This window comes from Nicotiana sylvestris, chromosome 5 (genome assembly GCF_000393655.2).
Source record: "Nicotiana sylvestris chromosome 5, ASM39365v2, whole genome shotgun sequence".
Lineage (NCBI taxonomy): Eukaryota > Viridiplantae > Streptophyta > Magnoliopsida > Solanales > Solanaceae > Nicotiana > Nicotiana sylvestris.
Genome location: NC_091061.1, coordinates 47153047 through 47169742, shown reverse-complemented (window position 1 = coordinate 47169742; position 16696 = coordinate 47153047). Strand labels below are relative to the sequence as shown.

Sequence of the window (16696 nt, the reverse complement as noted above, 5' to 3'; positions counted from 1 at the left end):
AAGGTTGGGGGTATACCTTCGCGAACACATAGGGTGTTTCGCGAATGCGAAGGTCACTAGGACCACAGCTTCGCGAACGCGACAAACCTCTCGCGAACACAAATAAGGTCTGTCCAATGTTTTAAAATCAGAACCAAAGACGGGATTTTTCAAAATTTCATATTTTCTTCCATAGAACTCGACCTTGGCGATTTTTGAAATGGGGATTCAACACCAAATCATAGGTTTGTGTTCTTCAACTTATTTCCTTCCATTTCTATCAACACCCATTAGATTTTTAGCCCTAAATCTTGTTCTTTCATGGTAGAATTAGCGATTTTAGGAAGAATTGGGGGTTTTGCAAAATTGGGAATTTAGACCTCGATTTGGGGTCAGATTCAGAAATTAATTATATATTTGGGCTCGTGGATGAATGGGTAAATGGGTTTTGGCCCGAACCTTGAGTTTTGACCAAGCGGGCTCGGGGCCAGTTTTTGACTTTTTGGGAAAAATATTGGAAAATCTATAATTATGCATTAGAATTAATTTCTTTAGCAATAATTGATGTTATTAAGTCAATTATGACTAGATACGAGTGGATTGGAGGTGGAATCGAGAGGTAAAGCGTTAATTGAGCTTTGAACTGCCCGTTGGATTGAGGTAAATGTTTGGTCTAACTTTGACTCTAGGGATTAGGGATCCCCGACTTAGTTGCTATGTGAAATTCCATGTGTGTGGCGTAAAGGTATGGTGACGAGTATCTATGGGCCGCCAAATTATTTGTTTAGCTTGTTCCCTTCTCCGTTCCCAATATATTATCTTCCTATCTTAATTGCTACATGCTAATTGATGCTTCCATGCCTAATTGCTTCTTGTTAGATGTAGTTTACTTTGTTGAAGGTATTAATTGTTCCATAACTTCGGTATATTACATTTTTGGTCTAAGTTTGTTGTTTGTTGCTTCATGGTACGCTTTGGTTGGTTTCGCTGCGAAGTATTAACTGATGACGTTTCATAATTGCATAGATTTCCCAATGTTTTGGTTCGAGGTATAAATGTAGTGGAGGGCTTTGAGTTAAATTGTACTTATTCTTATGTTGTGATTGGTACTGATATGGTGGGATCGGATTGCAAGCCGCAACAGGAGGAATAAGGGTGATATATTGAGGAGTAATAAGGGTGGACTGGTGGGATCGAGTTGCACACCACAACAAGGAGTAATAAGGGTGGATGTTCCTATTGATACTTGTTATATGGTGGGATCGGGATGCGCGCCACATCATTTTGTTGATTATGTATTCTTCTTCTGCTATGATTTTATTCCGTAGTATTGAAACTCTCTTAAGGATGGGTTATAGTTGAGTACTGGTAAACTATTTCGGTTCCATATTTATTTGCTGCAAGTTACTGTTCTATTTCGCTGCGTATTTCTTTTTTGTGCTTTATTATATACTGTTGCAAGTTATATTGTATATGCCCCCCCTCCCGTAGTCTCGTCACTACCTCGTCGAGGTTAGGCTCTGCACTTACCAGTACATGGGGTCGGTTATACTGATACTGCACTCTGCACTTTTTGTGTAGATTTCTGAGCTGGTAGTGGCTGGTCGAGAGGTCGGTTGCTGATACTTCATTTAGGAGACCCAAGGTAGTCCTGTTGGCGTCCGCCGACCCTGGCGTCCCCTCCTATAATTTCCTTAATTCTGCTTATTTCTAATCGAGACAGATGTATTTTCTTCGTTCAAACCCATACTTGTAGTTATTCATAGAATGTTCTTGAGTTGTGATACTAGTTTCTAGGTTGTATCAGTTTCGAAGTTGTTAATATCATATGTAAAACTGGTTTAATATGTACTTCCGCCTTTATTTTTGTTCGAATTAGTTTTGTTAATTTTTAAATTATGAAAATGTAAAGGAAAAGGTGAATATCACTCTAACGTTGGCTTGTCTAGCGCGTGCGATATTAGGCGCCATCACAGTCCCGACAGTGGAAAATTCAGGTCGTGACATTTTTTGATCTACTTCTTACAAAAATATTTCGTTCCTTCACTTGTGGTTTGGGGGATGGAAGAAGGATGGGTGTGTAAAAAGAGAAAAAGAATTTTAAAAAACACAAAATATGAGTTGGGAAAAGAAGTAAATGAGAAAAAAAAAACTAGAAAAAACGATTTTAGTGGGAAATACATGTGTCATGCCTGTGTATTTCACCACCAAACATAAATATGATAGTGGCATTTCAGGCTGATACTAATTCCATTTAAAAATAGTTCAGAAGAGTAATAGGATCCCCGCAAAAATAAAATATGTAGTTAAAAATTCGGGTTTATGTCAGGAGGTTACTTATGCATTTTCCCTAATATTTTCGAATCTAAGCATAATCTTAAACAGGTCATAGTAATTGTGATGGCTATAAAAACTTCGAGAGAAAAAAATTAGAAAGGGTAATGGCGGACCTAAGATTTTTAAGTCGTGTACCCTCAACTGCCTTTAATCTAGAATTATTTTCTAAGATTGGGTGCGGAGACAGTACCTTTATATGTTATTACTAGTTTTCAATATATAACATAGTGTTTGGATAAATTAATGTAGGTTCTCCATTAAGAAAGTGGTTATTTTTTTTAACGGACTCAAAAAAAAATAAGTTTACGTAAACTAACAAAGAGAGTTTTATCTATTATTAAAAAATTATGTGCATATTATTTTCATAACGTAGCACTTGAATGAGATGGAACCCGGAAGTTTCAGGGTGTGTAGGTAAAAGGAAACATATTTTTCAAAAAAAAAAATCATGAGAAAGTCAATTTCTAGTTTAATGTGATGTAAGTCATTTTTCGTAAAAAAAAATATTTTCCATCAAAATGGAAATGACTTCCTTCACTTAATTAATAAGGGAAGTTATTCTCCATATAACTATCTTAACGTTTAATTTCATATTACTTACTTCAACAAACTTGTAGATTTATTATTAATGTTGTTACTCAAGCATTTTATCAAAACATCTCCAATTTGCTAATATTTTATTACTTTTTAATATATACTTTTTAAAAGAATATTTCTCATTCACCCACGAAAAAGAGGATCACATATTTTCTAAGAAATAATTCTTCAAAATCTATTTTTCTAGAAAATATTAAACTGATAATTATACGCAGAGCATGTACCAACTTTCTGGTATTAATTAAGGTTGGACGATAATTAATTGTCTGTTAACTACATTGAATTTGAAGCAGTTTTCATGTGTTAGTTGTGTTACCTTCCTTGGCTATAGTTCGCACCGAGAACCTCATATTCTCGTCTAAAATTAATGGCATTAATTAGTTCCATAGCCAATTGAGCTAGTGGTTCCATCCCTAAATTTAGCAAGGACTAATGGGAAAAATAAGCAAAGTCTCTAATTTAAAATCCATGTTTAATTAAAAGAATTTTGTAGCTAGCTTGCTGTGATCACAAGTTAACAAGCACAACTGAACCTATGTTATAAAATACAGTCAAACTTCTTTCTAACAGTCTTATTTGTCCCGATATTTTTTGGCTGCTATAGCAAAATGATGTTATAGATGACACATATTATAACATAATATAAAAATTGATTCCGAGAATAATTGGCTTTTTATAGTATAAATAACTGTTATATACGCTATTATAAGAGGTCTGACGGTGACTGTTAAATCAAATCTTTCTCAACTAACTCAATCTTTTAGTAGAAAATGTTGAAAAGCCAACAACTTTTTTTTGGTCAATCGAACGTGATTTTCTTGTCATTAACAGATTTTCCCAAAATACAAACATTAATACTTTATTGTTTCCCATAATACATGTCTAAGAGAACGAGAAGCTCTATTTACAAATTTTGCTTCCTCTTTTCTCTTTTTTCCTTTTGTAACAATAATAATGGTAGTAACAATTTTTACATTTCACAATTCACATACCATGTTTTCACACACCTTCTTCCTTCTCCTCCTACCCATAAAAAAAAACAAATAAAAAGAAAAGAACAAACAAAGAAGAATTTTTACATCAGCCATGGTGATTGACTATCATGGACCAAGGTACCAAACAAAGTCCCTTCTTCTTTAGTTCTATATAGCCATTGTTTTTTCCATCAAATGATGTGCTGTTTCTCTCAACTGTTTGCATTTCTTGGATTTGTCTAGAGCCACCTTCATTTCCCTATACAATAATCAAACACCCAAAAAAGTAGCATTTTAGACATGGTTCAAATCTTCTGGGAAAAACCCCCACAAACCACAGTTTTATTTTTCCAAAAAGATTGATATATAAGTGGAAAATGTTGGAATCTGGAAAGGAAAAGATTAATTACCAGGAAATATCCACTACTATTTTCAGTTCTGTAATTGATGTCCATCTGCTTAAAACTACTTACCTGTCATAATAAAGCAACATATCTCAATGTAAAATGAAGAATTAATAACTGAAATAGCCGCGCATCCAACAGCCTAACCTAATCGTTAGACAAAACATAATCGGTGGAGGTATAATATATGTATAATCCTTATATAATATATGTATAATCGTAGATAATTAATAGTATATATAATCTATGTATACCGACTAAAAAAAAGCTAAACAACCAATTCAGACAGTTATTTATGTAAAGATACCATATAAAATATTGTGGAGAAAAACCAACAAAAGATGAAACATAAATAAAAATTAGGAGATGGTTGTAGGTGACCTTTGGACTATTGACAGGTGAGCTAGCAGTGTCTTCCAAATCAGGATCAGAAATTTTCTTGTTTCTTTTTTTCTTCATTTTCAACCTCTTAAGAAAAGGTGATCCACCCATGGGAGGAGAGCATGAATTATTATTTGTGTTACAATTAATGTTCCATGCAGCATGAGAAGCAGCATCAGATAACAAAGAAGGGCTGCCAAAACTATCAGAATTACATGAGCTATTATTTTCCCTTTGCTTCATTGAAAAATCCTCCAAATAAGTTGTCCATCCACTTTCTTCAGCTGCTGCTTCCATCTCAAAATTTGAATTATTTGGACCTTCCATGTTTCTTGAAGTAGTGGTTTCAGGTTTGAGGGATATATTCATCTCATTTATACAGGGATTGTGTATAAATAAGGAAAATAGGAAACTAGGTGGGACCCATGATGTGGAATCTTGGTGGTGGGGCCAGGTGGGGAAGTTGAGAAAGTTAAAATCAACCGTTCTAATCGGGCATCTCCAACTTTTACACCATTTTTTGTTCCCTAGGGATTTCCCATTTTGGGGACAACTTACTCCAACCATTCCCCTCATTTTTTTTTTCCAAAATTTTTTATATTCTTCTCTCTCTTATATATTATATTATTATTTTTCATTTCAATTTTATTTTTTAATTTCCATTAAACAAATTCCATCTTTTATTTTTATTAATTTGTAATTTCCATAATTAAAACAATTCCATAAAATTTTAAATAATATAATTTGTAAGCAATTATTATAGATTGACTAATAATTCAAATAAAAGTGAAATCATTGTGATACAAGATTAATTAAATACATATTACATAACGATAAAATTCATTCGAAATACTAGATAAATACTCCATCCGTTTCAATTTATGTGAACTTATTTCCTTTTTAGTCCGTGCCAAAAAGAATGACATCTTTTCTTATTTGGAAATAATTTACCTTTATGCAATGATTTATAGCCACACAAAATATATGTGCTTCATTTTACACCACAAGTTCAAAAGTTTTTTCTCTTTTCTTAAACTTCGTGCCCAGTCAAATGAGTTCACATAAATTGAAACGGAGGGAGTATTCAACTTCAACCTCTAGTATTCTCTCATAAATGATCTATTAATGCATTACGAAGTGCAAAATGAGCATCTTTGTCCTTAATTCTTCTATGTCGAAATAAAAATTCTTGAATCGTTGATTTTCATCTACTGCTATTTCTACATAAAAATAATAAATGCACGAAAATTAATTTATCAAAATTATACACCAAAGTTAAGATATAATATTAATATTATAAATACATTACATAAACATAATTAGATATATATAAAGAGATAAATTAAAAGATTAAATAATAAAAAAATGATGAATAATAATGGGGAGATGAATAGTGTACCCCATATTTGAGGGAACACTATTCATCCCCCATTTTGGGGACAAAAATGGGGGAGGGTTGGAGCTAAATTCCCCCAAATATTTCCCCCATTATGGAGGATGGGGGCAAGGTTGGAGATGGCCTAATGTGACAGACGTGCAGAAAGGAAAAGAAATTTCAAGGGAGAGATGGAGGATATTGGTTGACCTTTGTTGTTTAAATGCCGAGACAGACTTTATGGATTCTAAATTATAGGGAGAGCTTTATCCCGAATGAGACTATCCGGTACGAATTCAGATTTAATCAAACTCCAAAGGGAGTATCGGACACCGAGTGAGAAACCCTATAAGATTAGACAAAATTACTAGATTTGATCGAACTCATAGCTAATATTCTAGTTTGGCACCTATTTAAATGATATTGCGTAATATAAAGCCATTTCTACCCATTGGTATAAACAGAAAGGTGTTTAACCTCTAGTGACATTTTATTTATCTACAACTATAAAATTTAACTACTACTAATATTTTGAGGGAGGCATTAATTAATTAGATTACTTGGGAATAGGTTCATGAACTATTTCAAATTAAATGTGTACTAGTGTTCACACTATTATTCTTTCGCAGTTTATACGTGGAAAGAATTGGCCAGCGATTTGTTTTAATTCATTTTAAGAAAATGAAGAGGATGAACTTAGAGAAGGGGAATGTTTGTTGGTTTATATAATAAATTAAATGACTTAACCTACTAAAAGATATCATAAATACAAAACTGGAAAGAGGTTTACTTAACTAAGAAAAGATCGTCATGGCGTTCATATCGCAAGGAACTTGTCATGTTATGGCTTCAGAGTTCAGCCTTTGTCGAGCTTGAACTGGCCGGCAATTAATTAGAAATAAATGAGCTAGTATATATATTTAGGGGGAAAACTTTACATAAGAAAATGGGATTCTAGGATAATTAGTACACGTCCACCTTCTTACACCTATGTTGGAAAGTTCGAAACCCACAAGTAATATCCTCTTTCTCTTCCATTTTCACTATGTAAAAATTAAAGAAAAAAACAAACAGAAAGTGGGCATTTACCCTAAACTCTAAACAAATACAAATGTGAATTTGAAACTAAACCTTTAGCTTTATTATTGGCTTCCGCTCCAAGCACGAGGGAACAAAATCAAGTTATGTAGTAAAGTATCTATTTACTAAATTGATTATAAGTTGAGTTTCACTTATAATTATTTGTTTATTTCATGCACAAAAGTTAATGGAGTAGTTATAAGGACACAAATATTTGTAGGATAAATAGAGTCCTGCTTTTATCTTGTTATTCTGTATAATGTACTAGAGACGATTCATGTTAGGCGTTTGTACATGACACAAATATTTGTCCTGATTTTTTTATCATATTTTTGTTTTTATTTTATTTATTTTTTTGAAGGAAATGCAACATGCTTACCATAATTGATTTTTCTTTTCCTAAAAGAAAATTATAAATCTTTCATATTTGCCTAGTCCTTTTTCTTGGCGGAAAAAGTTTTGAGCTTCTATAAATTGAGGATCCGCCCTGCTAGGAAGAAATTAAAAAATAGCCAGATTTACAAGTGGTCATTTAAAAATAGTCACAGTTTCAAAAGTAATCGAAATTTAGCCACTTTTCATGTAAAGATAAATTTAAACGAAAACACTGTTCAAAATCCGAAAAAATATTCCAGTATAATATACTAGAGGTTCATACACAGGTGCACCAATCTCTAGTATATCATGTTGGAACTTTCCGTGTTACAGTAAAATAGTGGCTATTTTTTAATGACTTTGCAAATGCTGACTATTTTTAACGACCAGTCCGAAAACTAGCTAGTCTGTCCTATTTTTACGTCTTCCTAGGGGTGACATTTTGAGCTCAAGCCCAACTAACTAGCCAAATAAATAGTGGGTTGGGCATAAAAGAATTTTATTGATTGGTCGTTCTGGGCTGAGCCCATTTCAACCCGTAAAAATAATTAGCCCAACTAAACCCGTTTAGATACCCAAACATGACCCGTCAAATTCTCAAAACCTATCTCTGTGCACTCTCTGAACTTCAAAAACGAGCTAGCCTTTCTCTCCGGTGCACTACCTTTTCTCCGGCGGCTTCCTTTTCTCCGGCGATTTTCTTCTCTCCAGCGAACTCTTTGTTGGGGATTTTTTTGGATCTCGAATTTTGGCCATCAAAATAGGTGAGTATGCAACTCCACTTTCCTTTTTGTTTTCTTGTAATATGTGAAATTTCATCATTGTTGAAGATGATAAATTGGACTTGAATCTGCTGATTTAAACAAAGGTTGTATTTTGGTAAACACTACACATTTGTTGTTGCTCTTCTTCTTATCTACCTGGGATTCAACAGACAGTTTTCTAGGATAATCCTCAAACTTCACTTGCTTTTTCACTTTATTAACAATCGTATTTTGTTTTCCACAAACTTCTTTCTTCAAGCCAACATAGACAATGATGTGACATCAACTTTCTTCTGCCCTTTTTCTGAACATTTTTTCTACTGTTATTTGCGGCCTTCTTTGGCTTCATTTCTTGATTTTTCACCTTATTGGATTTTTAATACTAAAGTTCTTTTTCTCTTCTTCATCATTGAAGCAAAATACCAAAAACTCTGACTTAAATTCTTGATCAAAATGCAAAAAGACACAGATGTTCTAATTCTTCTATGATAAAAATATTCAGTTATATTAAATTGCATCAAGCAATCAAGAGAATTAACTGACTTGTTTCTTGGTAATGAACAACAAAAGTATTTTTTTTCTTCAGGTAATGAGTATAATCCCATTAGCGTTGCTACAATTTCTGGACTATTGGAGGTAATGAGTCTAATCCCATTAGCCTTGCTATAATTTCTGGACTATTGGATTAACTTTATTACTACTAATATTTTTATGAGCCTTGAAAGCTAATTTCTGACTAGAATGGTCAAGTTTTGATGGTCCTTTGATTTGCAATGAAAAAGTTAGGATTGTTGAAGATAATTTGCATAGGTTGTTTAAAGAATACATGACAATATCCGATGTTGGAATTGTTAGAAGTAGTAGTCATGAATGTTATGATGAAACAATGGACGAAATGGATGAATTTGATATGTTTGAAAGTTCATCTGAGTATCGTTCAGAAAAGACAGTTGGATTTATATACTTGGAAGAGCCTGTATTAGTTCGCAAAGAAAATAAAAATATACTTACATTTTGGAAGGATAATAGAAGCAAGTATCATGAACTCTCATTGATGGATCGTGACCTGTTAAGTATACCTATCAGCGCAGTTGCATTTGAGTCAGCTTTTAGTATTGGTGGTCGTCTGGTCGAGTTATTAGCAACTTCCAGAGTTCTATTCTACCGGAGAATATAGAAGCTAAGTTGTGTTCTAGAGATTGGATTTATGGGCATCAAGGTACATTATAATCAATATCGTGTGTATTTTATTTTATGAACTTTCTCGTTGTTTGACAATTTTTTAAATTTTCTTATTTTTAGCTTGTGATGATTCTGAAGAGGAGGACATTGCAATAGATGTGGAGAAAATTACCTCTACACTTTTAAAAAGTTTAAATCTTGGTATCATTCAGGCTTTTTTCTGTATGAGTTTCAGAAATATCCCATTCATAGATTCGAGATCTACATCTATGAATTAAAATTTTTTCACTTGATTGTATATTAAGTTTTCCATTTATGCACACCTTCCAAAATTATGATTTCTCATTTTACTTATGGTGTGTGATGCTTTGTCAGGATAACTTTGATGCTAGAAAGAGGAAGATAAAAAGTGTGTGTTGAAGAAGATGTTGGCTTCAATCTTTACTTACTAGTTGTCAGCTATGTAGTAAGAATGCGTAATCTTTCTGTTAGTTTCAAAGACAATCATATTATTGTAGTTTGATTGCTGTTTTGATAACATCTTTCTGTTAATTTCAAATAAAGTGGAATTCTTGTTCATCAGATGGTGATCATCAAATATCATTTGTATCATTCATATTGTTGCCCGAGGGGCTATTGTTGATTCATATTGTTGCCCGAGGGGCGGTTCTTGATTCATGTTATGCCTGAGGGGCTGATTACAAGTGATTATGAGGTAGCCCGAGGGGCTGGTTCTGTTGATATTATGCCCGAAGGACGGTTTATTGTACATGTTTTGTCCGAGGGGCTGTTTATATTTTCCTATCATTTTTACTCACTGTTTTATCACTCGTTTGAAACTATTGAAAATTGTTTTAAAAGGTTTTACGGAAACTGAGCTTGATTTACGAAGTAAATGATTCTTTATTGTTTTGGAAATGTACTGCATTTGCTGTAGCGTTATGAGGTGGCTTACGTGTTTTCTTACTGCTCAGCTTTCATTTACTTTTATTACTTACTGAGTTGGCGTACTCACATTACTTCCTGCACCTTGTGTGCAGATTTAGGTATTTCTAAACCCGTAGTGGGTGTTGATTGCTCAGTGGCAGAGTCATTGGAGATAGCAAGGTAGCTGCCCGACATTCGCAGCCTTGCTCTTCTCCCTCTTGTCTTCCTTAGATTGTTTTTTGTATATTTTCAGACTTTTCGTTGTATTCAGACCTTAGTAGATGCTCGTGACTTGTGACACCCCGATGTCGGGCTTGTGTATTTATTTTGTACTATTCATTTAGATGTACCTTAATAGATATTTGATTAATTAAAGGCTTAAAATGACTTTTATTGATTATTGGTTAATTCGGGAGTTGTGTCGGTTGGCCTAGTTTCACGATAGGCGCCATCAAGACCGTGTCGATTTTAGGGTCGTGACAAGTTGGTATCAGAGCCAAGGTTACATAGGTCTCACGAGTTATGAGCAAATTTAGTAGAGTCTTGCGGATCGGTACGGAGACGTCTGTACTTATCCTCGGGAGGCCATAGAACCTTTAGGAAAAACTTCACATTCTTGAATTCTTATCGTGCGTCCTTGATTCAGCTTGAAGTGTAACTCTTTGAATTCCTTCCACGCGTTCGTATGCGTGCATGAGCGCTCGGTATCGGCTGTGCGTCGACGGCTTGAGATTCCCTGATCGAGGGGTGAGATGTGATCTCTATGTGTTGATGTTGGGCTAGTTTGGAGGACTTGAGGCCAGGCCTTGCCTATAGCTTGAGCCCTAAGTTGTTGATTGCGTGAGCACATATTTCTGGATTTATATGTTCGATAGTGCCCCTATTAATGGAAGTGATGACTAGATGGTTACATGATGAGTGTGATGTGACTGCGAGATATGTTTATATGAATTGAATGAGACGAGAAAGGTCAGCTTGAGGGTAGCAAGAACTATCTACTGCTTGATTTCCATCATGATTTAATGTATAGCCCCGAGTTGTGGGGGTGTTGAAGGATCTTTTCATGATTGCCTAGTTGGGAAGTGAAGTAGATTTCATGTTGTGATATGAGTTCAGACTCAGGAAGATTAAGTGACTGCGTAATGTTTATGATGGTGGAAGGGTATAAAGAGATGTTAGTTTGAGGTGAAGCAAGTGGGTTATCTCCTGTGGAGTGTTTTGAAGTTGTGTGATCCTTGTGTTGTTTGTTGGAAGATCTCTTTTACCAGTGAAATGTATGTGCTGCAATTTGAATTTGGGTCGCTTAAGAGAGTGGCTGACCGTTACGAGGGTGAATGCAAGACTTGCAAAAGATTTAGCGTACTAGATGGTCCGTGTTGCACGAGCTTATGAAGGATTAAGTTTAAGCTCACTATGGTATTATGGCAGTAATAGAGTATATGAATTATGAGTTACTGTGTGTTTTGATCTATGGTTTTGGGCCAAGTGGGGGAGTCTGCTATTGATTAGTTGGTTGCGCGGTTATGTGCTATGTTGGTTCCAGTTTGAGGTATGCTGGTGAATCAGTTATAGCTTACGGAGGTATGAGAATCACAGAATGACTTGAGTTGTTATTGGTAAAGGATGTACGGTGCATAGAACAAGAAGTTGCTTGGTTGCATTAAGGTGAGGTTACATTTTGCGGTGTCGGAGTGCTATTGGAGCACAGATCATCCTGTTCGTTTGACCGGTCTAATGGCGGTTTGAGTAGAGTGGATGACTCTCTGTAATGGTTTTAGTGGGTTCAAGACCTTACATGTAATAATTGGAGATCTTCAGGTTGTATATTTGGCTAGAAACTGAGGTTTGCATTAGAGGGTGTCAAGACTTGTAGCATTTCTATATTAATTATGGATTTCTATATATCAGTATCAGAAAGGTGAAGGTAATGGCTTTGGATTCGCAGGAAGTCTCTTCAGGGTAGGTATTTTGAATGTGGTGCTTTTGGGAATATTTAAGAGAGTATTCAGTGGCTTATGAGCCTTAGATGGTGCGGTTTTATGCTTGGGTTTCATGTGGTGAGTCTAGGTAGACGAATTATGGTGTTATAGTGAGAAGAAGTATCCAGTTGAAGGTAAATCAGAAGGAACTTGGATAGATGAGATAGCTTGGTAGTAGGCTGGATCGGCATGGTAAGGATATGATTAGTTCTTTGGGTGCTTACGAGGTAATGAGTTTCTACAACTGTTTCGCGGCAATGCTCTTGGGATTTAGTGGATTGCGTAGCTTGGTTGAGATAGCAGGGTCCAGTACTGACGGTTTAGTTTTGTGCAAGTGGAATTCAGAGAGTTTTTGATGATTTCTACTACGGTTGGAGGTGTACATTTCTACTGGCGTGGGGAGCATGGGAGGTATAGTGATTTTCTCCTAGATGGGATCAAATGGAAAAGTTCTTGGCTAGTTGAGTACGTAGTTTCTTGTAGCTCGGAGTGGATTATGAAGTTCTCATATTTATCATAGGATGACATGGTATATGCAGTATGTTATGTAGGGTTTAGATTTGCATGTGTGAGGTCACGGTTCAATTCTGTAAGGAAGGTCATAAATTCTTAAGCAGCATGGATAGTTTTAGATGACTAGGTAAATGATATCACTAATTTGTGCGGCTTGATGAGGGTATACATTTTAGAAAGGGCAATGTGTTTGAGTTAAGGGTATTCATTTGTTTTTGCGGCGCTCTCTTGTTGGATCGATTGCTGATATTCAAGTTTGCTTGGTGGCACAGAAGAATAATAGGAGTATCCATCATGGAATGATTCAGTATTAGAGGGTTGTTATACCTTCGAGCGGTGGAGTTGGGATCGGATATGGTGATTCGTGCGTTTTATGAATTTCGAGATGGGGAGTTCTCATAAACAGGTTATTTTGTGGCTGTGGATCATGAAGATGTGTGCAAAGCTAATCAGATGTTAGTATGTGCCATGATTCAGTCATTGTGAACTTTCGGAGAGTTATCTATCTGTTGCGAGTGACCAGAGTTGATTTAAGGTTCATTGGTAGGCCTAGTATGGATGTGTGTTCTGTACCGGATCGGAATTATTGACTCCGAATTGCTATTATTGAGGGATGTGCCATTCGATTATCATTGAGCTAATTCATATTGAGTTACCCTTATGTGTTGCGAGGAGTTGTGATTGTTGGTTATATGCACATATGGTGCTTTTCTATTTGGGCTTTATGGTAGAATTTGAGTGAGACGGGTATTTGGGTGTAACATGATTGATTGTGTATTGGATATGTTCTTTCGGGATGGCATGTCAATTCATCATTACTTATCCGTGGTTTTGGTGATTTACTTTTGGTATTAGACATCAAATTACGCGTGGTTGATGATTTTGAGCATGGTGACTTAAGGTGTCTCATGTGGACCAGTGTTTAGATAGGGTCACGCATTGCAACGAAGTTATGTAGAGGTATGATCCTTCGGGTTAGATTCATGCGTTTTGGTTCTACAAAGGGTGATGGGTTCTTAGTATTGTGTTGTGGTGGTACTGGTGAGCTTGCGGTACAACTATCTCATTTGAGTCATTTTTTCATGATTTGAGTATATTCGGACTGTTGCTTATTGTTGCGCGAGTCGCACGGGTTGTGGCTTTATATTGTATCAATGTGTCATGTCACTAGAGTAGTCATGTTGGATGAGATGAGGTCATTGAGATCTAGAATGAATACTATCGAATTCGATTTCAGCATGTTGGAAAGATAATATCGAGATTTGGCTTAAAATTTACTATGGTCTTTGCCGAAGGAGAGGGAGCTCCATGACTGGTTGATCTGAGGAATGGTTATGACTTTTTGCGTGTTTCATTGATCATTGTCAGTATACGAAAGTGTTGGAATGAGGCTTTGGTTTGATAAGAGGTTTATTACCGGAATTGGGTTATTTGAGCAGCTGCTGTGATTGGAAGTTATCGCTATGAGTATTTGAGTTGTGTGGTATATCTGTGATTTTCATCTTGGATTGCGGTTATGGATTGATACAGCGTGTTCAGATTTATTCAGTTTGTAGATGTGAGATTCTAATCTTATAGACAATTTCGGGAGTGGAAAATTGGTTCTAATATGGGCTAGGGTGAATTGTGAAATTTTAGTTATGTTGTGTTACCAGACCTATATGGGATAGGGTGACGTGGGATCACCCCTAGTAGGTGCATGGTAAGGTTACCCAGTAATTTGATGGTTTTCGGAACAACTCTAGGCACGTTCGAGGACGAACGTATGTTTAAGTAGGGGAGGATGTAACGACCCGACCAGTCGTTTTGAGCATTTGCACTTCGCTTGCCGGTTCTCGGGCATGACTAGCCCCATATGATGTATTATGACTTATGTAAATCATCGATTTTGGTTTTCAGGATAATCAGAATAGATTTGGAAGAACAATTCTCAGCTTGAAGCTTTAAATTTGAAGGTTTGACCAAATTTTGACTTTTTTAGTGTTCGATCTCGAATTTGGATTTCTATGATTTGGTTAGCTCCATTAGCTGATTTTCGACTTGGGAGAGCGTCCGGAATGTATTTTAGAGGTCGTGGTAGATTTAGGCTCGAATTGGCAAAATTGGAAATTTGGCATTTTCCGGTCGGCAGTGGAAATTTTGATATTGGGGTCGGAATGGAATTCAGAAAATTGGAGTAGGTCAGTTGTGTCATTTGTGACGTGTATGCAAAATTTCAGGTCATTTGGATGAGGTTTGATAGACTTTTTGATCGAATTCGGAATTCGGAAGTTTTGGAATTCTTAGGCTTGAATCCGAGGGTGATTCGATGTTTTGATGTTGTTTTGAGTATTCCGAAGGTTGGAACAAGTTTAAATGATGTTATGGGGTGTGTTGGCATGTTTGGTCGGGGTCCCAAGAGGCTCGGACAAGTTTTGGAAGAGTTTTTAGAAGATTTTTGCCGTTTTGAGCATAAGCATGTAATGATCCAAGGTCCATTTTTAGTTCTAGAGATCGAAATTTGATTTCGAGACTTCCGAAATTTTGATAATAATTATAGGAGTGATCTAGAAAGTTTGGTCTAATTTCATCAAGTCGCGTTTAGGTTTTTGATGCGAAACATGAGTTAATTGTTTAACGAGTGAAATGGGTATCGCACTGAGCAAATGAGCTCCGAATTGAGTTTCGATTAAAGGGCTATGTTTGTATTATTATTTGTGACTCATAGGAATAAGAATCATCGAATTCTGAGTTCGTATGGTGGAGTTATAGCCTTTTTAGTGAAAATAAATATTGCTGGTGCAGCAGGATCTGGTGTGCACCTTTAGCGACCAGATACGACACTTTTAGCGACGAGAATGGGGCTTTTAGCGACCAGAATCATTTTTTATTGAGCTGCCTTGTCTTTTTTAGCTCATTCCCACATTTTTGGACGAAAAGAATGCGGATTGGGGCGATTTTTGAGCGAGAAGTCATGGGAAATATTGAGGTAAGTCACTTGTGATCATTTCTACTCCATAATATTGAATATCATCGAATAATCCGATAGATTATGTCGCGCCCCCTTTTTCTCGCAAAATCGGGTTTATGACATTTGGAAGGGCAACTCATTCCTTTTGGGAACTAGGTTTGAATTTTGAAGAGTCGCCACCTAATGATTTAAGGTGCATTAGGACACCAAAAGAGTTTGATTTGAATAACCAAAGATAGGGTAAGGGCTTGAATTTATTCTAAGGGGAAGGTGTTAGGCACCCCTCAGAATCCACTAGTGTGGTTCCCGGCCAGACAATTATTGTGAATTTGGTGCAATTAACATGTAGACAAATAAGGCTCAAATAAGAGGGGATTTCACATAATGGTTTGAAAGTAAACAAAGTTTGAAAGAACAAATAGAAAAGCTGATTTTTTAAAAGAAAGAATTGAAATGCTAAAGAATAATGAGATGGGGGGAGGGGGTCCTAGGTTTATTAAAAATATGGATCACCCCACACAATGTCCGGTAATCACTCCTCAATGAGGGGCTACACGTGACATTATCGCGTGGTCATCATATCCATATCTACTTTTCCCACCCCGTTAAGGTATTAAAGCGCGGATTGGTCTCGATTACTTATTGCATGCTATTACCCATCCCATTCCTATCAGTCCCGAAGGCACTTAGGACTACTAATCCTAAAAGGGAAGGATGTTAGGCTTATTTGGAGTTTCAAAGGTAAAAATTCTAAAGCGACATACAAAACACATATGCATGTTTGGGGGAAACATATAAACAAACAGAGGCTCATGTATACCTCCTCAAAACACATAAAATAACATGTCTTGCACGTACTGTTTAGGTCTGATTTAAAAG

At 35.9% G+C, this 16696-nt stretch overlaps 1 protein-coding gene and 1 long non-coding RNA gene across 3 annotated transcripts; one reads left to right on the top strand and one right to left on the bottom strand.

The window, feature by feature from the left end:
- Nucleotides 1-3745: 3745 nt before the first annotated feature.
- On the bottom strand, nt 3746-5033 carry LOC104241195 (vascular-related unknown protein 1-like). The gene is made up of 3 exons (XM_009796111.2): nt 4673-5033; nt 4298-4360; nt 3746-4146 (listed from the first exon to the last, which is right to left on the bottom strand). Exons 1-3 carry the CDS (start codon nt 4997-4999, stop codon nt 3994-3996), a joined length of 543 nt encoding a protein of 180 aa, XP_009794413.1. The 5' UTR covers nt 5000-5033; the 3' UTR covers nt 3746-3993.
- Nucleotides 5034-8096: 3063 nt separating this feature from the next.
- LOC104241196 (uncharacterized) lies at nt 8097-10783 on the top strand. 2 transcript variants are annotated; one of them, XR_011407553.1, is made up of 6 exons: nt 8097-8266; nt 8853-8902; nt 9288-9485; nt 9569-9649; nt 9824-9914; nt 10489-10783. It is a non-coding gene; the product is annotated as an uncharacterized lncRNA (long non-coding RNA). The 2 variants fall into 2 exon arrangements; XR_714656.2 differs by having other exon boundaries at nt 8853-9485.
- The last annotated feature ends 5913 nt before the right edge of the window (nt 10784-16696 follow it).

Coding starts and splice junctions, on each gene's coding strand:
- LOC104241195 (XM_009796111.2), bottom strand. CDS start 4,999: ATGGAAGGTCCAAATAATTCAAATTTTGAGATGGAAGCAGCAGCTGAA. Junction 4,361..4,672: donor CACCTGTCAATAGTCCAAAG/GTCACCTACAAC, acceptor TTATTATGACAG/GTAAGTAGTTTTAAGCAGAT. Junction 4,147..4,297: donor ATAGTAGTGGATATTTCCTG/GTAATTAATCTT, acceptor ATTATTGTATAG/GGAAATGAAGGTGGCTCTAG.